The sequence below is a fragment of the Eptatretus burgeri genome, chromosome 5 (genome assembly GCF_056783735.1).
Source record: "Eptatretus burgeri isolate ZD-2024b chromosome 5, Ebu_testis_v1, whole genome shotgun sequence".
NCBI classification, from domain to species: Eukaryota; Metazoa; Chordata; class Myxini; order Myxiniformes; family Myxinidae; genus Eptatretus; species Eptatretus burgeri.
Genome location: NC_140965.1, coordinates 22,944,467 through 22,971,972, shown reverse-complemented (window position 1 = coordinate 22,971,972; position 27,506 = coordinate 22,944,467). Strand labels below are relative to the sequence as shown.

The 27,506-nt window shown below is 43.0% G+C and overlaps 1 protein-coding gene across 18 annotated transcripts in view; it reads left to right on the top strand.

The window, feature by feature from the left end:
• The window catches only part of LOC147026056 (ATPase family AAA domain-containing protein 2-like), a 138,367-nt gene that overhangs the window by 11,186 nt on the left and 99,675 nt on the right, over positions 1 to 27,506 (top strand). For 14 of the 18 annotated variants that reach the window (XM_085881078.1, XM_085881063.1, XM_085881070.1 and 11 more), the window contains exons 3-4: positions 5,161 to 5,210; positions 26,816 to 27,011. In XM_085881078.1, coding sequence (XP_085737204.1) covers positions 5,161 to 5,210; positions 26,816 to 27,011 — 246 coding nt within the window. The remainder of the gene's footprint in view (positions 1 to 5,160; positions 5,211 to 26,815; positions 27,012 to 27,506) is intronic. The other 4 variants (XM_085881076.1, XM_085881075.1, XM_085881077.1 and 1 more) reach the window with 2 other exon arrangements.

The following is a 27,506-nucleotide window of genomic DNA, read 5'->3' as shown; positions in this document are numbered from 1 at the left end:
AAAACGCATTCGAATCTTTCTTACTATATGGAATCTTACAATTGGCCATATCGAGAGATATACTGACCACTTAAATCCTCCTTAACGAGTAGCGCTTGTATGTAGATAAAACGTAGAATGGGCCTGGAAACACCGATGGCCTCATGGCTCAATTATGAACCTCGCAGCCCAGTATGAGCTTTACAACACAATGTAAGCTTCACAGAGTGATGTAAGCTTGCAGCAGCTGTAAGCTTTTGGCTTCCCAGAATGCATCTGCATCCGTTCTGAGCTGCACCCTTCTGGGTGTAGGTGTAGCTGCACCCCTCCAAGACCCCCTGCACCCCTTCTGTGTGTAGCTGCACCCTTCCAGGACACCACCATGCAAGACCATCACTCTGCGCTCCGCCTAGAATATCCACACAGAACATTAATGGTATTGCAAATCTTTACTAACTGACAAATGTCATGGCTGATATTACACAAGGGTTAATGGGGTTAATAAAGACTGTGGGTAAGGATGGTGGAATTGGTGACATAATTGATGACATAGTTTTACGTAACTTCCTCCTTTTCCCCTTGTTTTTCTAATTTTTCTTTTTCCCCATTTCCTCATGCTTTTGATGCTCATTTTCTCTCCTCTTAAAAAACCCCTTTATTGTTAAATTGATATAAATAACAAATCTGTTGAAATTACGTTCAAAGCCATGTTGGTGGAATACAGATTGTGTTAAATTGGTTTCATGATCGCAGGATAGCCTGAAAGTCACTTTACTCGCCAGGAAAGCAATTGTTCTTAAAGGGGAACCCAAATGCAAATTATGATTATTATTTTAATGCTCTAAGCCATATTTTGTGGACGTATCTTCTCCGAAACTGCCGGATGGATTGTCGCCACTTTTGGCATGTGGGTGCTCTGTGGTCAATGAACAGCATAGGCTATGTGAGATCGTGCCAGACGGACAGGTTTGGGAACTTTTGGCAATTTTTGAATTTTTACATTCGTTTGCATGGTGACGTGTGATGTCACCGCTGAGAGGCGTAATGACGTCATGACATCATGTCATTCGTTGACGTCATTACGTCTGTCATTGACAGACCGTCACTGCTGAGAGGCGTAATGCCACTCCGAGAAAACAGCATCTGCAGTGTAAAACCCTCTTCTGCATATGCTGACTACCACAGAAAGGTGAATTTGACGCAAAAAATGTAACAAGAAACATTGTATATAAAGAAATTCTATAAATCACATTGTGAACACTGGATATATTGATGTTCTAATGAACCCTCACTTTAGAAACTTCGTGCGGAGCGTGGGTTTGGCTAGTTATTATTATTTTTTTCTGAAAACCATGGAGAATCATTAATCACGGTCTAATTTGAAGTGGGGGGGGATATTTTTTTGCCAATCACAGTGTCGAAAAAAGCCAGAGAGCATCGCTTTTCGATTTTGCCAGTGATGTCACACATTGAAGCCATATTGATCTGAATGGTGGCTGACAGAGAAACAGTGCATGTCAAGCTCGGATTCCGATACTCATTCTGCCATCATGAGCGACTCCGAAGGTTCTCAGAATGCTGAAATGGATCAGTGGGTTTTTGAGAAAACCACTGGAGACAAAATTAGTGATGGAAACACTTTCGGGGAAATTGTGGAGCCGTATCGTTTTGAGCCGTATCGTTTTGAGCCTTATGCAAGCGATTCAGAGGAAGAAGGCGGAAATGTTCGTAAAGATGAATACGCTGGTCACATGATCATTTCAGCTCAGTCGGGTTTATTTTCCTTTCAATTAACAGTTTATAAGGGAGGGCTTTTATATTAATTGATAAATCTATATTTTAAAGCAGGAGTGTCTGTCCGTCTGTCCCCAAACTGTTCCCTCAGTTTTGTGGTTAGCCCCGTCAAACATTCTGTCTAAAGTTTTGGGGTCCCAGCAGATGTTCTAAAGCGGGTGGAAGGTTTCATAAATACCTTAATACAATTAAGATTTTGACTTTCAATCCATATGAAACTGCCCCCAAACCAGAATTAAACGCTATCGCGGTTTAGGCAGAAACATTCGCTAGTTTGATATATCTCAATGCACTTGTGTTTTTGAGTTTACACCCAAACAACCCCACTTTTATCCATTCCAAGGTGGGTGGAAGGTTTCATAAATTTATAAATGCAATTATGATTTTCATTTTTGATCCGTACAAAGTGTTTTGTATCCACCCTTTCACATGGAGGGGGGGGGGGACCCCAAAAGTTTTAGTGTCCTTGGTCAAATCCTCTCAAAGGAGTAGATGATGATGCATACATACCTTCTCTTCACTCTATAAATAGACTATGGTTCATTTGATTTGTAGAAATTTGTTTTGATAATAGATAATTATTTTCAGGTGCTCTTGTGGTAACAGCCGGGCTTGTGTAAATGGCTACAGGTGTTTGATTCATCACTCAAATCGTCCGTGTACATGTACTGGTCGCTGGATAGAGATGGTGTTACGGTTTCGAGTGACAGCTGTTTCTTCTGCTTAATTGTGGGGATGGCAACCTCTCAATTTTGACAGATAACCACATGATCAGCCATCTTTGTTGCTTCATAACGTGCTCTGTAAAATGTTTCGAGCACAAAAAGCGAACATTTTGTAGGTCTGATTTACACTCGGTTATTTCAGACAAACCTCGTCCAATTTCTGGCAAACTTCTTGGCCATTGTCTTTTGGCCATTGGTATAGCAAGAAACCATCTCGGTTGTACTACTATACAACCACCAAGGACACATCGGCTCGGCATTATTTGTGGAAAATTGAAAATAATTCGAAGTTTGAGTTAAATCGTACTGCGATGTAACGGTATGGATCTGGTGGTCTACTTCTGGGTGCAATGCCGTGGCTAATCTGAAGAAGAAGAAGATTTCGACATTTTAATCACTAATTTACCTACTTTATAATTCGGAAATCAGAAAGAGACATCATATCTGTTTTTAGGGTATCAAGGGACGGATTAGCGTCGATGTGGTCTGAGCATTTGGGTTCCCCTTTAAACTTTTTTAATATACAGGTTTTATTGTGCTGTACTTAAAATAATGAATCGATCATTGGATCTGTATGATCGAGCGCATGCAGATACGACTGATTAATTGTTGTTATAACTGAACAATAAAAAATATATATTGTTACGAATTTGGAAACCTATCGCACACAACATTCAGGTCCTATAGATTAGTTATATCGTTAAGTCTGTGTTTTATAGATAGCTTCCTTTCCCTTGTCTAATGGGTAAATAAATGTAAATGTGCTGTGAGTTACTTTGATAGGGTTTTTCTTTTATTTTTCCATGTTCCCCTCACTCTGACTGGCGCCATTGTTCTTTGTGCGTTCAACCATGAACGTGGGCGGGAATTTGCTTGAGACTCCGCCCAGAATGAGAGGGGTGGACTCCTTGGCCAATCAGGGGCTTCACCACCTCAGATCGAGAATGGAGAGGGCGGAGACGTCCCCCCTCCCCCCCGAAACAGGGTGAATAAGTACGCGGGCATTGATCTTGATGAGGTACAACACATCTTGTCTTGGCTGGTCTTGGAGGGGGGACTACTTCTTGGTGTGGTGGTCGCCATTGGGGTGGTCGTCTTGCTGGGCTCAGCGTGCTGGCCTTCTCTCTCCTTGGTCTTCGTCCTCGTCCTCCTCCTCCGCGGATCGAGCCGCTTGAAGAGCGCACGAGGCGGGCAGGTCCAAAATAGACCCTAGCCTTCAGCTCCACTATCCTCAGAGTTGAAGGCCAAAATAAAAGTGTCAGCCACCACTTCGTGTGTGTGTGTGTGTGTGTGTGTGTGTGTGTGTGTGTGTGTGTGTGTGTGTGTGTGTGTGTGTGTGTGTGTGTGTGTGTGTGTGTGTGTGTGTGTGTGTGTGTGTGTGTGTGTGTGTCCATGGGCCCGTCCTCTAAGTAGTAAACTGTTAAGTGCCTGTGCTGTATATATTTGCATTGCATTTATTAATAGTCGGTTTAGTTCTGCTCTGTTTCCCCTTTCCCTGTTGTAAATAAATATCCCATTTGTTGAATGTTCCAGCTCGTCCTCGTCCTTTCCTCCATTGGCTTCACATGCTGCATGTTGGGGATTAGCTGGCCATTGCCGTTGTCACAGGATAATCAGGACCGACGGTTCTTGGCGATTAAACCGCTCGGAATCGCACACGGAACGAGCGCGCTAAGCGGCTCGTTTTCGTATGAGTTCCATCGAGGGTGAATTTCCCGCTAGTTGGACCACGTGGGTATTGAGGTAAATTGAAATTGGCAATCGACCCTACCCCACGTGGTCTATCCATTGGTGAACTTCGGGCCAGTCAGGACCCATCAGCTCCGGACTTATCCGGGACGACGACCTATACATTCCGGGCGATCGGTCGGGCCGACTTTCAGCTCCATCTAGCGGCCGATACCCGGCTTTGCAGCAATATATATATATATATATATATATATATATATATATATATATATATATATATATATTAATTTATATATATATATATTATATATATTATTTATATATATATTAATTTATATATATATTATATATATTATTTATATATATATTAATTTATATATATATATTATATATATTATTTATATATATATTAATTTATATATATATATATATATATATATATATATATATATATATATTACAAGGTTAAGGCTTGTGGAAGAGCTGGAATGCTGAAGGAATCAGGACACAACAAAACAGAAGGAACATTAGAGAGAGTGGAGGAAACACATATAATGGGAGATGGGGAGGAATGAGGGGTAGGGGAGGACACATGGGTGTGGTCAGGATGGAATACAGAAGCAAACTCTCGGTAAAGAAAAACTGGAATTTTGGGGGTGGGGGGTAGTGTTAAGAGAAGTAGAGGAGGTCATGGTTTTGGATTGGGGATGAACTGAGATGATGGGGAACCATGATGATGGGAGACCAACTACAGCTGTCTTGAAGACTTGAAGAGAAGAATGAAAAAACAAATATTAAGAGCTTAAGAATTAATGCTTTGCTGGAGAGGGGTAAAGTGATTTCAGGACAGCCTGGAGAGTGTGAGAGTGGGTCTGCATAATCTACTGTAATTTACATACCCCATTGAGCCTCTGCATTGTTAAATTCTCCTGTCTTGTTAATGCAGCTGCAAATGTGTATTTTTTTGCTCTAGGGAAAGGCGCTGCCGATTGCCCAAAAACAAGGGAAGCCGATTGCGGAAAGGTTTGCTGGGCCACTGGGGGGTTTATTTTGAATGAAATGCAAGTTATGTGGTGTGGAACTTTCATGTGTTTGCTCCAGCATACTTTAAGGCATGTTGTATGAAATTAATTTTTAAAATAACATAAGCATTACAGTTTTTGTATTCTGTATTAATGTATTGTAACAGAATCTGTTGTGTAATATAATTTGGTTAAATGTATGTCATTTTAAATGCATCCACTTGTTTGCAATGTATGTTTTGACATTATTTAAGTTGGACAAGTTATTATTACTAATATTATTTTGACGTCTGGGAAAGAACTCATTCTTCGACTGGTTAATTCCCCCATTTTCACATAGTCCATGGTGTATTTTATCATAACTTCCTCCAGGTGGTGCATTTACATAAAGAACAAGAAAAAGAGCAACCAGAGATTGCAGACCTTTGCCAGGACTTGCTTTATTTGATGTTTCTGTAGTTTTGTGTGGTATTTGTGTACTTGTGTGTTCCGTAATTAATAAGAGACGTAACTAGAACTGCCACTTTATAACTGCTGGCAGTGATGACCGGGTACCAAGACGTCCTGCTTTGATTGGACACCGAACCCTGACCCATGACGTTCATTATTATTCAATTGAATTTAGAATGGGATTAATATCAAATACATTCAACTCAAATGAAATCGAAGACCAAGTAGGTGTAGGCCATAGGCCAGATATGGTCCACGTGCAACCCCCCACAACCCTTTGACCCCATATTTTTTCTGAAGCCTTAGGGTCCCCTGAGCATGAATTCAACTGGTAACAGTGAATAAACTGGGACTCACTATCCATTTTCCAACCATATCTGACGGTATCCTCAAAATGTCAACTTTTCCTCAGTTTCGCATGTAAAAAATCCCCTGACTGATAAGATCTCTGCAGTTGCCCATTAAGCATTGATATTAACAAATTATATATCAAATGAAAGATTATCACATGCAGATTTTCAAAATAGAGTCATCTGTCAAATTTAATAGCATTATGTTTGTCCCAAGAAGTGATGAAGAGTTGTACCTCGCTTTTCCTTTTGACAACTCAGATTCAACTCAGATATCTGAAATAATAATGTATATTCATGCTCATTTTACCTGACACAAACAAATAAATATTTCTATGATATCACAAATTTTACTACCTTTCTATTGATACCAAAATTGGCCCACACCAACTAAAGATGTACCAGGTATTACGTCTTATACATAAGTCCATCACTGTTGCAACACCCAACATGTCGTCACCAGCAAGACGTAAGACTGAGAAAATATTCCTTACTTCACATAAAGAATATAAATTATAAGTTTATTTAAGAAAAACAATTGAAGCTTGTTATGTCATGTCCACAGAATGTCATTGTGCATGGATTACGCGTAATATTCATTATCGCTGTCGTCATCACTCTCCAATGCCTGCTCTATATCATCAAATGCATCCATATCTGAATCCTCAGAGTCAGTGTCGTCAGGTGTGACTTCAGCAATGTCAGCAGTTGCCGTGGGAGGACATCTCCTTCATACCACAGAGGATCAAGGTTACCATCCTTTTCCTCCCAACCATGTCCCTGACCGGCCTTCGGAATCTGTGGTTGTGGAATATGCTTGGTCTTCCAAATCCGTACTTGGTGGTTTACTCTCCGAATGTGCTGGGTAAGAGCTCACTTACAAGGTGGTAAGTTAGCTATATCCACATTCCAGTCATTAACCATCCCATAACAGAGTACAAAACTGTACAAGAATGCTTGCGTGCTGCTGAAGAGGCCACCAGAGAAGTTGGCCAGCCTTATCTTATATATTATTTCCGAGTTTGTGGATTCGTGTCGCGCTATCTTCGACTTTGTTCTGCGCTCGAGTAACGTGATATTCGGCTTACATTATCTCAAAGACCACATGAGGTGCATGGTACAAAAAAAGTAAATAATATGGTTCTGAAAAAAGTGAAATCGTATTCCACTTACTGCATTAAAGTAAAATTACTACTGATACTCTGCATCAGTTCCTTTCTCAAACACACCCACCCCAACGTGTCGCGCAGAGCGTGGGTTATGCTCGTGTCATTATTACATTTGACTTGGGAGTTTGCATGAAGGCCCACCCATTAGTGTGGAACTCACCAGACAAGTATGAGAGCCACATAATTCGAATTTGCACATTCCACCTCGTATGTGCTTATATGAAGATGATTGCCAAAAAGATGGCTGGGTCTGGGTTAGCAGATGGTCTCCTAGAAGCAGGACTAATCAGTGGAGGATCTTTGGGTGGTGTGATGTCGGGGAGGCACTACGACAGAGCTCTACATTGTCACAAGATTATGTTGGAATGTCTTGAAAGATTGCTCATAGAGGAGTACCTCAAAGATAAAAGCACTGATGATCTGTTCTCATCTTTCTCTGATGAATCATCAGATAAGCTATGTGCCCTAGTAGATTCCTGCAGCCAAGATACTTTGAATGCTGTCTTGATGGACAATTCCATTGTCCAATTCATTGAGCAGTATGCAGAATTCAAAAAAGGAGTCGCAAATGGATGTTTGGGGAAGACTGCCCAGCTGTGGTTGTCATACATGGACCATGTCTGTTTAATTCTATCACACCTTGAAGCCGTAAAGACAAACAACTTTCTTTTGTATGCTGCATCAATCATTCGCATGACGTCTCTCTTCTTCAGTTTCGGTGGACAGAACTATGCAAGGTATCTGACATATTTCTCTGTGTTCATAGCTAATATAGACAACTCACACCCAGGGGCAGTATCACTGATCAAGAGAGGAGCTATCAGTGTCACATGCTCTTTTATCCCTGGCAATCGTTGTGCAGTGGATAAAACCATGGAGGAGACCTTCATGAGGCATGCTAAGTCGCATGGTGGTGCTGGAACCAGTGCAGCAGGTACATCTGGATTACTCACCAACTACCAGGCCTACCAGAGATGGGTTAAGGCCAACACATGCAAGGTCCCTTTATGTTGATGCTGCACTTGGAATGGCTCACATGTTGGACAGTGGAGAGGGAACAAAGCATCATGATACACGTCCCGACAGAGGTCACAAAAGGAGAGAAGTTGGTGAAAAGGGCCAAAGATGCCATCGGAAGGTTTCTTAATTCTTTCAATATCGAGACAAATGATCAATTGTTGATACTCTCATCAGTGCTGCATCTGATGCTGTTTCAGACGATGTTCTAAAGGCTGAAGCTGTTGGTGAAAAAGCACGGGATGAATTTATTGAAGCTAGACTGAAGAATAGTAAAGATTTATTTGAGCCTGTGAAGAGACTGAACCTCAAAACTCTGAGTGACATGAACAAGGTATCTAAGATGAAGACAACCAAGAATAAGGTCATACAGTGCAAGCAACAGGGTAATGTAGCCTTTCAACTCTTTGTAAAGTCACAAAACCAGGGCTTACAAGTCGATATGAAAGAACTGTTGACGTATCCATTAACTCCCATACCATACAGCATCGCTACAGCTTATGGATATCTTGCTAAGACTGACAAAGCAAAGGCATGTAAAAACCTGATCAAGGATTGTAATGATGCTGATGTACCACCAACCAATGAAACATTGACTCTGTATGATGGCAATGCTTGCTTCTATTACCTGAAAGAAATACCAAGTAATTTTAGTCAGATCTCTTACAAAGTGTTTGACATCATTGGAAAAACAGTAGATGTGGTATTTAGCACTGATCAATATTTGCCTGATTCAGTGAACTCGATAGAGATGCGACGTCGGGGCTGTGGAGAAAAGCTTTTACTTACAGGTGAAGCCACGAAGAGACCACCTGATTGGAAATTGTTCCTGTCAAATGATGAGAACAAGATACAGCTCAACAAACTTCTGCTTAGGCTCTGGAGTGGTGATAACTATTAATCAAGGTTGCATGGAAGGCAAGTGATCTTTGTATGTGAGCCGTGAGGGCATCGCATATTTGCTCACATCTGCTAATGGGCAAACAACAATTAGAGAGGAGCTACCACTGCTGAAATCAACCCAGGAAGAAGCTGACTCTCATATGATACTGTATGTTCATTATGCTAGACTCAGAAACTATCAATTTGTCCGAGTGAAAAGTCCAGACTCAGATGTATTTTTCATCCTATTACACTATGCTGCCTCTGTTCATGGTACAACTGTCCTGTTTGACACAGGCAAAGGCAACAAGCAGAGGATGGTAAATGTCAGTGAACTAGCTACAGATTTTGGCCAGGAAAAGTGCACAGCTATCATGGCACTCCATGCTTATAGTGGCTGTGACACCACTAGTGCCTTCCAAGGAATTGGCAAACTTAAACTTGTGAAAACTCTTCTGTGCTTTCCGAAATATATCTCTACTCTGGAGAAACTTGGTGATACTTGGGATATTCCTGATGAGCTCATTGAGTTGGACACCTTCACGTGTGCCATGTATGGTAGAGCGTCAAAGGTGTCAAAAGTTGATGATCTGCTACTCATTCGAATAAACGAGCTCTGTGCCAGGAAAAGTCGTCTTGTACCTTCAGGGAATGTGGATATGGCTAACTTACCACCTTGTAAGCGAGCTCTTACCCAGCACATTCGGAGAGTAAACCACCAAGTACGGATTTGGAAGACCGCGCATATTCCACAACCACAGATTCCGAAGGCCAGTCAGGGACATGGTTGGGAGGAAAAGGATGATAACCTTCATCCTTTATGGTATGAAGGAGATGTCCTCCCAATGCAACTGGCTGACATTGCTGAAGTCACACCTGACGACACTGACTCTGAGGATTCAGATATGGATACATTGATGATATAGAGCAGGCATTGGAGAGTGACGATAGTGATAATGAATATTATGTGTAATCCATGCACAGACATTTTGTGGACATAACATAATAAGTTTCAATTGTTTTTCTTAAATAAACTTATAATTTATATTCTTTATGTGAAGTAAGGAATATTTTCTCAGTCTTGCGTCTTACTGGTGACTACATGTTGGGTGTTGCAACAGTGATGTACTTATGTTTAAGACGTAATACCTGGTACATCTTTAGTTGGTGTGGGACAATTTTGGTATCAATAGAAAGGTAGTAAAATTTGTGATATCATAGAAATATTTATTTGTTTGTGTCAGGTAAAATGAACATGAATATACGTTATTATTTCAGATATACGAGTTGAATCTGTGTTGTCAAAAGGAAAAGCGAGGTACTCCTCTTCATCACTTCTTGGGACAAACATAACGCTATTAAATTTGACAGATGACTCTATTTTGAAAATCTGGATGTGAGAATCTTTCATTTGATATATAATTTGTTAATATCAATGCTTATTGGGCAACTGCAGAGATCTTATCAGTCAGGGGATTTTTTTATGTGCGGAACTGAGGAAAAGTTGACATTTTGAGGGCACAGTCAGATATGGTTGGAAAATGGATAGTGAGTCCCAGTTTATTCAATGTTACCAGTTGAATTCATGCTCAGGGGACCCTAAGGCTTCAGAAAAAATATGGGGTCGAAGGGTTGTGGGGGGGGTGTGCACGTGGACCATATCTGGCCCATGGCCTATGCAGTCCAGCATTGAAGTAATCAGAAGGAACCCCAAAAAGCAAAGATAAAGTCATCAGGAGGAACCTGAATAGGATTCATATTTCAGCTGCCACTCCTCTACCCCCAAACCCATCCAGGCACAGCCAAGTGAGCATTTTTCAAAAAATATATAATAATAATTAAAAAAATCAAAAATAATAAATAAATTCTGGCTGCCAGACTATGCATCCGATCATTTTGAAATTTAAAACATATTCCCCATAACTATTTGATCATAATTGTGAAGTTTCACGTCGATTAATTAAGCTGTTCAAGAACGAGTTTTTACAGGATTTTCGCTCTATCCAATATGGCTGCCACACCATGTGACATCAATTATTTGTTAATACCCTGGTATCCCCAAGGCTTGGGGAACATTTGTGTGAAGTTTCCCATTGATCTTTTCAGCCGGTCTGGAGAAGATTTTTTTTATTGGTTTGTGCGTAAATCCAATTTGGCTGCCAAACCATGTGACCTATGATGTCATATGTGTGAACCTTTTATTCGTTAGTAGCAAATACCACCCGTCACTTCGCTGATGGTAACATTAAAGGGGGCGGGGTGAAAAGAGGGGGTGGGGAGAGAGGAGGGAGGGGGAGCACAGAGGGGTGGGGAAGGGAAGACAGTGTGAGGTGAGAGGAAGGGAAGGCAGATGTGTGTTGGAGGGTTAATTATGATTCATACTGTTTCATCAAAATTATTCTGCATGGAATAACAGTGAAGATGGAAACAAAATAATGTCTAAAATCCATTTTCTTCTGGTCATACCATAAACACAATGCAGAGACAAACTCCCATCCAGACATGAACCTGGATGCCTCCAGAGCCAAACTGTCTGGAGACACTGCCCTGACATAACCACCATCAGGATATGCCGATAGAGATAGAGATAGATGGGAGTTAATAGAGAGAATGTTATGCTTTATGCAACACACACGCACACGCACACGCACACGCACACGCACACGTACACACACGTGCTTGGCAGGTTGGAGCCAGTGTGAAGACCAACTACAGTACTTATTGTATACAACCCAGAAACCATAAGTAGCTTTCACCAAAAAATAACGTTACATTTATGTAGACGTTTCAGGGATATGTTTACAAATATTATTCTTTATAAACAGCTGCGTGTGACGGGTGGGAAAAAAAATGATTGGCTTGGTAATTGAGAAAACGCATTAATACGGCAAACGGCTCAGAAATGAAGTATTATTTCACAACCACTTGCTCGGGGTGACGGAGCACGAGCCACTCGCTTTGAATGATGTAGTGCGGTACCGTTATCGACAAAGGGTGTTGGGCAAGTGGCTTAAGCTGTTGCCTGCTCATTTGTGCATGTGTTAATTGGTGCATCGGTTTGGGGTCCACGCAAACATTTTCACTTTATTTTATAACGTCCGTTTTTTAATTTTTTTTTTACCAGATTTGCTTTGATTCCCTGTAGAGAACCTTGCGAAACCTCCGAAGATATCGACACAGATCTGGCAGATGCTATGGATCGGCAGTCCCTCAAGGGTACAGGATGCGAGGTTTAGCAGTGAATGCATTAAATCATATAGCTCAATGAAGCTGGTTAATTTTGCCACATTCACATGGCTTACATTTTGACAGGGCCGATCGGCCTCGCCCCTTTGATCGACCCGGTGGTCGATTTTTCAGGGGGTCTTTTTATCAGCCCCGTAAAATTAAGCTGTGAAAAAAAAAAGAGAGGAAAAAAAAAAGCCAAGATTACCTGTATGGCAAAACAAAACACCTTTATTCAACACCATTGGTCTCCTTTTGGACGCGAGAAACGGACAATGACATGGTTGAAGCCATCACCACAGATGATGAGAATACTGTTGTGTTGGACTTATCTTCCGGTAGCTCAGGGGATGAATCTCTTTCACAATTATCTGATGATAGTGACTTTTGGGGGTTTCTGCCTGAAGATTTACATCAATACTTAAGATAATTAGTATTTGGCAGAATGCACTGAACACATGTATCTTATGTTATTGGACTGGAGAGAGAGATACTTGCAGATAAATTAGTTTTGTTGAGACAGAAATGCATCAATAAACTCATAAAATTTGTGACTATTCAGATTTTTATCTTGCCAAAACGAAGTTTTTGCAAGATATGTTAGTCAGCTTGTATGTTTTTTTTTGTTTGTTTGTTTGTTTCTTTGTTTGTCTGTAATCACGTATAAAAAAATTCTGCAGAGAAGAGTTATGATTGGAAATTTTTGTAACTTCGCATATCAGAGGCCTATAGAGGTCCCTTTCAGTGCACAACATTTTGAAGATCAAGGTCAAAGGACAAGGTCACTTTGTCGCAAATCAGGGGAGTCGACGAAACCCTTATTTTTTGAGTAATTTTGATCGGATTGTCTTCAAACTTCATGGGAATATAGTTCATGGTCTGGCACTCAGCTGATTAATTTTTGGTGGCGATTGCCCTTGACCTTCATGGTTAGCGCCTGAGGTCAAACATATTTGACCCCAAGGTCAAATTTTCAAGTTTTAGGAACCATATCGTGTTGTACCTCAAATTGAACACCTTGATGAGTGCTTTCTAGATATGTCAAGCTTGAGACATTATGATGTCATTTGGTGACGTTATGAGGCAAACGCATATTTTTCATGGTTACTCTGTAGAACGATTCTCATCGGAATCTCTCGTAGGCAGATATTCCTCAAGAAGTCGCTCTGGTGGATAGCAGCTCTGTTCACCTCAGTGTGACCTTAAAGAAGTCACACGTGGTCACCTTTTGGCAAGATACGGGTCACCCTGTGGGTGACTGTTTTTATTTTTTTGGTCATTCAGCTTTGCAGCGAATAAAGTTTTAAATTTGTTACGAGAATAAATCTTTTGACATTATTACTATGTTACTGGTGGATCCAGGTGTGGACATTCAAGTACAACCTACATGACAAGGTTATGGCAGTGAAAAGTCAAGATTTATCCCCATGTATATGTTGAACACAGTGGGCTAGTCCAGTACAGGGGGAGAAATGGTTTGGACTTGTGTACGTAATACTTGAATGGTCCCAGTTCAATGGCATACATGTAATGTATTGTACCGGCACATCATTCATGCAAATTGTCAGAACATTTGTCATTACAGGTAATAATCCACAACAACAAAGACAACTTGGTTCTAATACTTTTTAATGAAAAGGATTGTGGGAAAGTACTGTGCTTGAGCAGAAAGTTCTGTTTCTCAGAACTTTGTGTTTGGCCCCAAGAAGGGCCGTTTAAGGTACATTTTGAAATTACATAGTTAGGATTAGGCTCAGTTTATTCAGATTCTTTGGCAGTTCAGTTTGTATGGACATTGGTCAATTTGGACCACATGTTAAAACAATTTACAAAAACTAATTCACAAGATTTTGAAGCAATTTTAAAATCATCCTAGTGGGCAAAAATCAGCCCCCTCACCCACATGCCGAGGCCTATTTATCAGCCCCGTCTGATTTTGAAAATGCAAGGCCTGCATTCGTAATTTTTTTGTTCCCATCATATAATTCTCCAAACAGTCGAAAAAGATAAGTTTAATGCTTTGAAAATTTCACATTTTCTTGTGTATGTAAAAAGGAGGGAACATAGCCTTGCTTGCTTCAAGTAAATAGGTATATCTTCTTGCTTCTAAGACTCGTTATGTCTTTGAATTATCAGATTTCGACACTTATTTGGTGGTCCGGACGGCCGATCCTCAAAACCGAAATAATATTTATTTTGATATACTTTAATTAGTCTGTGAGACTAGATTATGGAAAGTCATTAAATCGCTCCAAGCTCCTAATTTGAAAACTATAACATTTACAAAAGCGATGTATACAGTGATTCGTAGCTATGATGAACAGGCATTCGATAATATTGTTGCGGGGCCGGTTATCGGCTGCGAGCCCGACCGCTAGATGGAGCTGCAGGGTCGACTCCACCGATCACCCGGAATTTATAGATCGTCACCCTGGATAACTCCGGAGCCGATGGGTCCCTTATCGGACCGAAGTTCGCCAATTGATCGACCACGTGGGGTAGGGTCGATTGCCAATTTCAATTTACCTAAATACCCACGTCGTCCAAACTACCGGGGAAATTCACCCTCGACGATGCTCGTACAGAACGAGCCGCTAGCGTACTCGAACCGTGTGTGACCCGAGCGGACTGTCACCCGAGCTTCCGTCGGTCCAAATGTCCCTTTCCAGCGGCAACAGCCTGGCTAATTCTCCAACACGCACCATGTTAAACCAATAAAAGAAACACAAAACAAACGGATACATTCAACACAGGGGTTTATTTATAATGGAGCAGGGGGGCACGTAAGAAGTCGAGTTATCCGAATAATAAGAGGCACGTATGTACAGCAAGGCACTTGTACAATTTCTACTTACTGGACTGGTGCCACACACACACACACACACACACACACACACACACACACACACACACACACACACACACACACACACACACACACACACACACACACACACACACACACACACACACACACACACACACACACACACACACACACACACACACACACACACACACACACCCAAAAGAAACGGTGGCCACAGCCTTTATTGAGGCCTCCAGCTCAAATGGAAAGGCGAGCTGAAGACCAGAGCCTGTCTCGGACCTGTCCACCTCGTGTGGTCTTCACGCTGATTCGAACCGGGCACCAGCGAAAGGCGAGCCAAATCCAGACACCGGCGAGCCGCGATCAGCCTCTGCTCCGCTCGGCGCTCGTCCTGGCAACCAAACCTCTCCTCTGTATCTTTCAGAGGGACGGCATGCACCCCTTTGCGGTTCTTGCCGGCTGCAGGATCTCTTAACCTCAAGCTCTCGGTGTTGGCGGCAGGGACGCGGCGCGCAACCCTTGTAGCTCTGGTGGGGGATCGTGTCTCTCAAGCGCTCCCTCCTCTTCCTCTTCCTTCTCTCCGCTCCGAATCGCGCCGCACCCTTATTCACCACGTCTCGGGGGGGGGGGGACGCCTCCGCCCCTCCCACTCTCCCTTACTGGACGGTTTTGGCGCGCAGAACTGCTCGTCGCCCTGTCATTGGCCAAAATGAGCGGAAAGTCCATTAACTGGCCCCGGGCCGTGGTGACGTCACGCGGACCCCTTTCCTCCTGTCGCGGGATCTGATTGGCTGAGCAGCGGTCACCCCACCCTTAGCACTCTGATTGGTCGAGGGCTGCCACGAGGATCCTCCTTGAACTCCGCCCACCAAACAGGCAGAGGAATAATATTTCTGCGTGGCCTCCGCCCACCAAACAGGCAGAGGAATATTATTCTGCGTGGGCTCTGCCCACCAAACAGCCAGAGGAACTGTATTCTGCGTGGGCCCCGCCCATGTACGTGCTGACACGCACGTAGGCAGTGGCGTCGGCCAGAGCGAGGTGAAGGTGATGCTGACTACGTTGTCGTAGTTGTGATGGGTGATGGGTGTAAAGAATGAAAGAAAACCCTAACTATCAAAGTAACTCAGTGCAAGTACATTTATTCACCCATTAGACTAGGGAAAGGGAGCTATCTATCCACATTCACTTATCGAAATAACTGAGCTATCGGACCTGAATGTTTTGTGCTCATGGCTTCCAGATTCGCAACAATATGAGTGAGGAAAGGGGGTGGGGAACTTTATTGTTTAGAAATCGTTGCGGCCTGTTCCAAGTCAAGGCATGGTTGAGCAGGCCAAAAAATATGGTGGCTTCAGACCCCAGCGAGGTTGCATCGGAAACGCCTTAAGACCTCAGAGGGTGAGGTGGCCGAGGAGCGCCTGATGAAGGATATAATTAAATAAGGCCGTCAATTATCTTCAAAAGGGGTGTTTTAATTAACACAAACATCCAATTTTCACTCTTGCACTTCCTTGGAGTTTTCTTAGTATGCATGCACTTTCAGGCTGCGAGGTTTTATTATTTTGGAGTTATGGAGGACACACACACACACACACACACACACACACACACTTATTAATATGGATGGAGAAGCTTCGCCTTGATCTGTTCAGCCATTTCAGAGAAGATTTTTGAAGGTTTTTAAAAAAAAAAATTTTAAAGCAATATGGCTGCTGAATCACGTGACCGATGACGTCAACACTTTTTTTTTTCTGTGGATCATTTTATCCCTTGATGACCCTCAAAATTTTTCATACAGCTCAGATGTAGCATTCTACATATGTGATTATGGCTCATAAAGAAATCACCTATGACGTCATTAAAAAAAAAAATCACTTATTCCCCATGAGGAGTACTTGCCATGTTTCAATTTTTCCCTTTGTGTGGTTTCAGAGATACAGATGTCCAAATTATGTCTTTTTTCAACATGGCTGCCACACCACATGACTTGACGTCGTACTTATCAACAAAATATTCTACATAAGTAGTAGCTCCAATGGTGAAAATTTCGTTTCAATCCGACAAGCGGTTGTGGAGAAATACACTAAAGTTATGTGCGGACAGGCAAAGAAACAAACTAGAAGGGCACTCGCTAGAGTGCATACAGTACCTTCGCCATGTAATGCCTGATCCATGAGAACATATCAGGCCCAATACATTTTTGAAATATCATGCTATATATCGTTTTTGACCATATCTCTCAATTGTGAAGAATCACTTTGAAAGATTAAATAATTTTCGTATCCGGATTCGGATCTTCACCAAAATCGAATGAATTCGGCCTTGCCACACACCCAACCTGTCCACGAAGTTTCATCCGAATCCTTCCACAACTTTTTGAACAAGATATCGTGGTATACAGTGGGGAGAACAAGTATTTGATACACTGTTGATTTTTGCAGGTTTTCCCACTTACAAAGCACGTAGAGGTCTGTAATTTTTATCATAGGTACACTTCAACTGTGAAATCTAAAACAAAAATCCTGAAAATCACATTGTATGATTTTAAAATATTTAATTTGCATTTTATTGCATGAAATAAGTATTTGATACATCAGAAAAACAGAACTTAATATTTGGTACAGAAACCTTTGTTTGCAATTACAGAGATCAGACGTTTCCTGTAGTTCTTAACCAGGTTTGCACAGACTGCAGCAGCGATTTTGGCCCACTCCTCCATACAGATCTTCTCCAGATCCTTCAGGTTTCGGGGCTGTTGCTGGGCAACACAGACTTTCAGCTCCCTCCAAAGATTTTCTATTGGGTTCAGGTCTGGAGACCGGCTAGGTCACTCCAGGACCTTGAGATGCTTCTTACAGAGCCACTCCTTAGTTGCCCTGGCTGTGTGTTTCGGGTCGTTGTCATGCTGGAAGACCCAGCCACGCCCCATCTTCAATGCTCTTGTTGAGGGAAGGAGGTTGTTGGAAAAGATCTCGCGATACATGGCCCCAACCATCCTCCCCTCAATACGGTGCAGTCGTCCTATCCCCTTTGCAGAAAAGCATCCCCAAAGAATGATGTTTCCCACCTCCATGCTTCACGGTTGGGATGGTGTTCTTGGGGTTGTACTCATCCTTCTTCTTCCTCCAAACACGGCGAGTGGAGTTTGAACCAAAAAGCTCTATTTTGGTCCCATCAGACCACATGACCTTCTCCCATTCCTCCTCTGGATCATCCAGATGGTCATTGGCAAACTTCAGACGGGCCTGGACATGCGCTGGCTTGAGCAGAGGGACCTTGCGTGCGCTGCAAGATTTTAATCCATGACGGCGTAGTGTGTTACTTATGGTTTTCTTTGATACTGTGGTCCCAGCTCTCTTCAGGTCATTGACCAGGTCCTGCCATGTAGTTCTGGGCTGATCCCTCACCTTTCTGGGCGGAGGTAACAAACTAGGGAAAATCACTCGGAGAGACACTTGACAAAACGCAACAAAGTACAAGCTCTCATACGAGCCTCAACAGTGTATACAAAAAAATAAAGTGGAATGGCACTCGGTAGAGCTCATACCTCTCCCAGGCTAAACAGCTTGTTTTGTACCCCTCTGATGGGCTGTATCTGAACCAAAATGTAATCCGCTTGTTCTCGTCGCCAAACCAAATCATCCACAACTTTCTGAGATATATATATATATTTTGGCCCTATCAATTTTAGAAATTAGGCCTGTGTTCTTTTGACCTTAAAAATACTATAATTGGTGGTTGAATTTATTGACCTGACATGCAAATTCTGTTCAAATTTCAAGTCAATCTGATGAAAATGTAGGCTTTTAGATATTGTACCTAAGTTATTTGACCTATGCTGACCTTTTGACTCGTGCTGACCTGAAAAATAATTTGTGCTTGAATTCATTAAGCTGATATGCAAATGGTCTTCAAATTACAAGTCAATCGGATGAAAATTGAAGATTAAAAAAAATTCGATAAAGTTGCTGACCTTTGGCCTTTGAAGACTTTTTCACCTTTTGACCTCAAAAATAGGATTCTGTCAGACCACCAACTCCACCATTTGATGAGGTTTCGTGAAGATGGGGTTTAAAATTGTGACCTGTTGGTGATTAAAGGTGAGTGGACAGACAAACAAACAAGAACAAGCAGTCATAGACTGGTACTTGCGAAATCGTCAACTTGACCTCTGACTTTGTCTAATAAAAGCTGTCTCTGGAGAAGGTAGCAATGCAAACCAGAAGTTTATACGATGATTCTGTACCAAACCATCAAAAATTGAATGTTTGACCTCACTGTGACCTTGACCTTTGACCGATTTTGACCAAAATCTAATCGGCGCTAGCCATCACCCTCCTGAATCACGTGGTGTAATTTGACATTGGTAGGTTCTTCCCTTCTCGAGTTATAACTTTTTTGGATGTTTGACCTCACTGTGACCTTGACCTTTGACCGATTTTGACCAAAATCTAATCGGCGCTAGCCATCACCCTCCTGAATCATGTGGTGTAATTTGACATTGGTAGGTTCTTCCCTTCTCGAGTTATAACTTTTTTTGGATGTTTGACCTCACTTTGACCTTTGACCGATTTTGACCAAAATCTAATCAGCGCTAGCCATCACCCTCCTGAATTACGTGGTGTAATTTGACATTGGTTGCTTCTTCCGTTCTCGAGTTATCGTGCCTACAAACAAACACACACAAACAGAGGACGGAAGTCATCAATATACTTAGGAAATCTTTAGATTTCGTAAGTAAAAAGACATTGTGCAGAGCACGATACTTGCTAAATCCATAAAACAAATTTGATCAACAATAATTTGTGGTTCAATTCAATGATCAAATATGCAACTCCTCTTCAAATTCCAAGTCAATCAGATGAATATTGACAATTTTCGAAATTCGCCGTATGTTGACCTTTTGGCCCATGTCGACTTCAAAAATAATTGGTGGTTCAATTAAGTGACCTGATAAGCAAATCCTTTTCAAATTTCAAGTCAATCGGATGATAATTGAGGATTTTAGAAATCTCACCGAAGTTGACCTTTGGCCGATTTTTGACCTTTTGACCTCAAACAATAGGCTATTTCCTACACAATAGGCTATTTCTTTATGACAAACTCTACAATGTGGTGAAGTTTCGTGAAGGTCGGTTTAAAATTGTGACCTGTAGGCGATAGACCGGCAAACAGATAAACAGCCAGACAGACATAACAACAAGAAAAAGACGTCATGCTGAGCATACTTGCATAATCCCCCCCCCCTCTCCAAGATTGCCATGGAATACATCAAATTGTCCATTTAATTAAGGTGAAAATTGATCATCTTAATCAATGCTCAGGTCAATCAGATGAAAATTGATTATTTTTCAGATTGAAATTGATGATTTTAGAAGTTTGACCTTGAGTTTACCTATGACATTGATCACAAAAATAGTTGGTTTCCCATTTCAGCGATGCAATATGCAAATCCTGTTCTGGTTCAAATTTCAAGTCAATCGGATGAAAAATGACCATTTTAGAAATTTGACCTCACAGTGAATAGGCTTCTCAGTTGAGACTACCTCTACAACTTGAAGTTTTGTGAAGATCAGTTTTAAATTGTCACTTGTAGTTGAGTGACAGACAGCCAGACAGATACAGAATAACAAAATCGACTGACAATGTATTGAAAAAAATCTTCGATTTTGCAAGTAACAAACGGGACTCATCAACATGCATGTCAATTATTTTTTTTTGCCAAGTAACAAACAAACAGACCCAGATGTAATACCCTCTCCTCCAGCGAGTGTAAAAAAAAAAAAAAAATTGGTTCCTTCACCCCACCCTGAACCTCAGGGACCATTAATTATTATTATTTTTTTTAATCACCTCACCCCTACATGAGTTTTCAGTTTGAGCAGTTTTCAATTCAGTCCGTCCAGCAGTTTCGGGATAAAAGAAAAACATATAAACAAATAGGCCTCCCCATCCTCCTCCTCTTCCCTTTATATGAGGTGAGGTCCAATGGCACCCAAGCATCTGGCCTACCTCAACCACAATACACCTCCACTTCCCTCTGTCCTCAGCAAACTCTCTCCACTCTCAAGCCGATCCCACCTTACTGATATCCCTCCTCACACAATCCTCCCATCTCAACCGTGGTCTACCTCTTTTCCTCCTATCTTGCTCTCTTCACCTATCCGCTTTCATTGCCATTTCTTCCCCCATCCGCACAAAAATGCCCATTCCACCACAGCCTGCTTTTCACCAATCTATCTCCCCGTCAAGCTCATCTGCAAACCAATCTTCTCCTTCAGTTCATCCATCCTCCTATCCACCCTCTTCACTCCCGCAATCCTCCTGACCAAGTTGTTCCCACAAATGTGCAGCCTCTGTTGTTGTGTGTCTATCAGTGCCACCGTTTCCAGACCATAAAGGTAGGCCAGCATTACACACGACATCAGGCTCTTCCCTTTCAATTTCCTAGATATCTTTCTGCCTGCCATTAATTCCTCCACCCTCCTCCATGCATTCCCACCTGCCTGAATCCTCCTCTGCTCTGAATCTCTGAATCCTCTGACTTACCATCCGCAGTCACTGTTCCCCCAGATACTCAAACCTATTTCCCTGTCTGATCTGCTTCTCCTCTAACCTGATATTGATTTATTTTCTCTGCTGCCTGACCAACATCACCTTGGTCTTCTCCATACTCATCTTCAGCCCATTTTTCTCAAATGTCTCTTTCCACTCCTCCAAGTACTTCCTGCATCTCCCACCTACTCTCCACCACAACTGCAAGATCATCAGCATACATCATCCATCTCAGCGTCGCCATCACCATCTCTCTCTGGACAGTGTTGTAGGCCTTCTCCAGGTCGACGAATCCAAATGCCATTTCACTTTGCACCTCCAACCTCTTCTCCACCAGCTGTCTCAGCATGAAGATCCCAACCATCATCCCCCTACCCTTTCTAAACCCTGGCTGCTCTTCTCCGATGTCCATCTCCACACTCTTCCTTATCCTCTCCAGCACCTTCATGACATGACTTAGGAGTGTAATGCCCCTATACTTCCCCGGATCTTGAACATCACCCTTCCCCTTCCATATCGGCACAATTAACCCTGTCCTCCACTCCTCTGGAACTGAACCCTCTCTCATACATTCATTCAACAGCCTCTTTGTGCAACTAACTGACTCCAATTTCTCCCATTGCAATTATCATCTCTGTAAACACTTTGTCAATGTCTGGCACTCTTCCCTTCTTCATCCTCCTCAATGCCGTCTGCACCTCCTCCTCCATGATTTCCACCAACTCTTCTTTGCTCTCTACATAACATGATAGCTCCACCTCGCCGTTGCTTCCTCCCCGGTTCATCAACTCCCCAAGATATCCTTCCCACACCTTCAACACTGCCCCCCTTTCTGTCACTAGCCCACCGTCCCCCCCAATCTCATGTCCTTGCTATCGTCATCCCTGTCATGAGCCAGTTTATAAACCATCCTCTTTCCACTATCCTCTTTCAACTTGTATACCTCCTCCATATCATTCCTCACCTTATCTGCAGCTCTCCTTGCTGCCTCCTCCTCCTCCCCATACAGGCACATCAACCCTGCATAATGTTGGCTCCCTATATCCTTGTTCTTCTCTATCCTCGTCCAAACCTTTTCATGAACTGCCTTCACTATGCCCTATGCCTTCACAAACTGATATGCCTGGTGTTGGCTTAATGGTTAGGGTGGCGAGCTTTGGATCCTAGAGTCTTGAGTTCAAATCCCACTCAGCTGTTGAATTAATACCAGGTGGGGTTAACCTGACCTGTCATCCTTCCGAGGTCGGCAAAATGAGTGCCAGCATGCTGGTATACTGTGTCGGAGTGGTGACCTGTTCAGGATTGTTCCCAATAACCAAGGAGACTGCTCAAGCAGCACCAACGCTCTGCACAGAGTATGGTCCCAATCTCCTCCTCCTCCTTCACTACCTCTTCCGTCCACCACACCTGATTTCTATCTTTGGACGATGCACCCTTTCCTGATGTCCTTTCACACAAAACTTCTACAATTCCCCTCAATGTCTCTCTGTACTTCTTCCACTCCTCCAAACCTCATGCTTCTTCACCAAGTTACTCATACCTGGCCCTCACCCTCTCCTTGTACTCTACGACAACGATTCTTCTGCACTTCCCCCACCTAATAATCTTCTTACCCCTGATCTTAACCTTCTTGCTTCTCTCCATCCGTGCCACAAACACCACATGCTTGTGCTGTTTGGTAACATGCTCTCCCGCCACTGCCTTACAATCCTTAACCCTCCACAACTGTCGCTTCCTTGCCACCACCAAATCCAACTCTGTTCTATGCTGTTCACTCCTTTGGTAATCTTGTGGCTTTTTTTTTTTTTTTTTTTTTTTTTTTTTTTTTGTATACCTTGGTCGAGGCTCGTATGAGAGCTAACACACAACTCACAGCAAGGAGGCATGAGACAAGAGGGGCGGGAGTGGAAGGGACAAAACATTGGGGAACAGACACAGGTGAACTGTGGAAGGGAGAGGGATGGGGATGGGACGGGGAACATGGCGAGGGGAAGATGGACATTAAAGGGACTTTCAGGAAGGAAAGCAGGAGAATTGAAGGAAGTGGGCTTGGGTGGATTATCGGGGGTAGAAAAGATCGAGGATTTGGATGGGGGAAGATAAGAGGTGGTGGTGAACAGCTGTTTTGTATGCCTGGAGGGAAGAATGGGAAAGAATAGAGCGAGGAAGTTTATTCCAAAGGCGGGAAAAAAGAGGAATGAAAGAGTGAAGATGAGCAGTGATTCGTGATTTTGGTAGTTTTACCAGAAGGGGGTTGTTGGCGGACCTTGAGCGCCCTGTGGAAATGTGGTTGGGACAAATCGCAGAGAGAGCAGGGGGGGCAAGGCTGGAGAGGAGTCGGTAGAAGACAGAAAGACCACCGACCAACCTGCGGTGATTGGGTGAGAGGCCCAAAGACTCAGCTTCATTGCGGGAGATGCCAATGATCTTAAAAGCCCTGGTTTCGACAGCGTGAAGTCGAGAAAGGTGGGAGGCAGGAGCACCAGCCCAGAGGGGAGAGCAGTACTCCATCAGGCTACGGACAAAAGCTTTGTAAGTGGTCAGGAGCTCAAGAGGGCCGAGGAAGGACTTTGCACGACGGAGGATTCCCAGTCGGCGACTGGCTTTTGAGGCAAGGTTGGAAATGTGACTTTCCCAGGAAAGGTCATGGCAGATAGTGAGACCCAGAAGCTTGAAAGAAAAGACTTCTTCCAGAGGATTGTTGAGAAAGTGGATGGGGGTTTTGTAAACGGTCCTTTCGAAGAGACATAGTGAGAGTGTGAGATTTGTCTGGATTGAAAGACATGTTCCACGTGTTGGACCAGTTTGTGATTTTATCCAGATCTGCAGTGAGCGAAGAAGCTGCTGCTTGCCGGTCTGAGGGATGACAGATGGTACGGCAGAGGGTTGAGTCATCGGCAAAGAGAAATAGAGGATTTTCCAGAGAGTCCGAGAGATCATTGATGAAAACCAGAAAAAGAACAGGGCCCAGAACGCTACCTTGAGGAACTCCAGCCTGCACAGGAAGAGGGGATGAAAGAACTCCATTTAGGGCCACACGTTGACTGCGACAGGAGAGGAAGTCTGCGAGCCATGAGTGGAGATGGCCTTGAATACCATGGGCAGAGAGTTTGGTGAGTAGGGCAGGGTGCCAGACTGTGTCAAAAGCAAGTGATATGTCCAGGGATACGGCCCGGATTTCCTGTCTGGCATTGAGGACCTCCATCCATTGATGGGAGAGCAGTAGCAGCATATCTAGGGTAGAGTGACCTGGTCTGAAACCAAATTGATGATTGGAAATCAAGCCATTGGAGAAGAGGAAGGATTTCATGTCTGAAGCGATGATGGATTCCATAACCTTGCTGATGATTGGGAGAAGGCTGATTGGTCTGTAGTTACAGGGATCTGTTTTTGCACCTTTTTTATGCAGGGCAGTGATGTTAGCAGATTTCCAAGCAGATGGCAGATGACCTTGGGAAAATGAGAGGGTGAATAGAACAGAGAGAGGGTGAGCAAGAGCAGAAGAGCAGGCTTTGAGGACACGTGGGCTGATGCCGTCTGGACCGGTTGCAGAATCTGACTCGAGGTTTGAAAGCAAGCTCTCCACCTTGTCAGGAGAAAAGGATACAGAGTCCAGGGACAGTTGGGTGCGACTGGGTAAAGTGGGTAGAGATAGTGATGGGTTTGGGACACAAGATTTAGCTGCAAACACCGAGTTTAGACATTCAGCTTTATCACGTGTGGAATCAGCAGTGCGGCCATTTGAGGTAAGGGAGGGATGGAGGGGGAACATACACCAGAAACAGATTTGATTAAACGCCACCAGGATTTTGAGGAGGGAGAGAGGTTTGAGAGTTCAGACTTGAGATGAGAAAGATGTTGTTTTCTGGCTCTCCTGAGGGTAGCTACACACTTGTTCCGAGCTTTGTGGAAAGAACTGAGATTGCCCTCAGTTGGGTTTGCTTTCCATGAGGCAAAGGCAAGTTGTTTCAGGACAACTGCCTCGCCACAAGCTTCAGTAAACCAAGGGCGGGAGGAAGGGTAAGACAACTGAACACGAGAGGGGATAAATCTGTGCATGAGGGAGAGCAAGTTTCTTTGAAAGAATTCCCAGGATGAGTTGATGTTTGAGAAAGTAGTGATAGGAGACCAGTCTGTAAGTTTGATGGCTGCTCGGAGACCCTGCCAGTCGGCTTGAGTGAAATGCCAGACTCGACGGCGGTGAGGTGGTTCTCTGATAACAGCCAGAGAGATGTCCACTTTAATAAGGACGTGGTCAGAAGAACCAATTGGAGCGAAGGAAGAGCAGCAGATATTGTCAGGGCTTTCCTGCTTTTGAAAGAATGAACCAGCGATGGCCATCCCATTCATCGCCACGAGTTCCACCAGCTCTTGACCCTCTCTATTCCTCATTCCCCAACCAAATTTACCAACTCATTCCTCTTCACCTGGCTCTGCTACTCCCACATGCATGTTAAAGCCCCCCACAATGCACAGCATCACCTCCAGTTCAACCATCCCCATCATCCTCTCCAGTGTGTCCCTGAATTCCTGCTTCTCTGCCCCAGTCATTCCTGTTCGTGGCCAATACACTGACACAACACAAACCATTTGCCTCTGTATCACCACCCATGCCATAACTATCCATCCCTCCCATATTTACACTCTGACAACCTGCTTGCTGATCTCTTCCAGTGCTATTATTCCCACACCATTCATCCTTCCATCCCCATCCACGTGCAAAATCTTGTATCCTCCGACCGACCTCCTTGCCTTGTCTCCTTTCCATTTGGTCTCCTGCACACACAACATTTCCAACCTCCTTTGCATCATCTCCACCACCTCGACCCCTCTCCCCTCCATTGATCCCCACATTCAAACTTCCTAGCCGGACCTCACTTCTAAACCGCTGCCCACCTGGCAGAGCCAGCACCATCTTGAATATAATTTGGGATGCTCAGGTCATCAATAAACAGTGCTGCCCTGACTGACCTGCTAGATACTTCTCAAATTATATATAGCATGATTATTACTATAATCACAATTGCAATTATATCTTCTGTTTTTTCAAGGCATTGAGCTCTAATTGCTAATCGAGTCATTTGTTTCCTCTGAATTTTTTTTCTTTGCCATGGTTCTTCATCAGAATTGAGTGATTTGGGCTCGGTGGACTGTTCTCGCCTTGACCTAATGAACCAGAAGGCAAAGGCATCTGGAATCGCACGCTTCGGCCTGGTCAACGGTCCAGGCCATGTGGCAGTGCGGAGAAGCAAGCGGGTTCGCCAGTGTCGCTATTCCACGCTCAACCAATCCTTACTGATTGAGGACCAGTTTGTGAGCAAGTAAGTTGGTACAGCTGGTTATCTGGAGGGGTATGATGAAGTTTTGTGCAAGAAACTTGAAATATGAGTGGCAAGAACTGTTGAAGAATCTATTTGCACGTGCCATTCAAAACGCTTATAGTGGAGCTTTCATATTGTGGAGTTTGTAAGAAACCATGAGAACGTGACGTCAGACATAATGTGTACTTTTAATACTTGTCCTTGGAAAAATGTACATTCATAAAACTACTTGGGAGAAGAATTGTCCACTCTTCAAATTCATTAATTTGAAAGATGATGATACTTCAAATTTGATCTGGCCTTTTGTTTATAAAAGGCAGAGTAATAGTTAAATACATTATTAAGTCTACTCTACATATCTTTCTACTTTATATCTTCTAGGTGCAGAAAAAGGTGAAAGTAATCCACTTTATACTTTAAAATTATTTTTGATGATACCTGTCTTTGTAGTCTGTAACCAATATCTGTACAATGAAGGTGGCAGCGCAATCGATA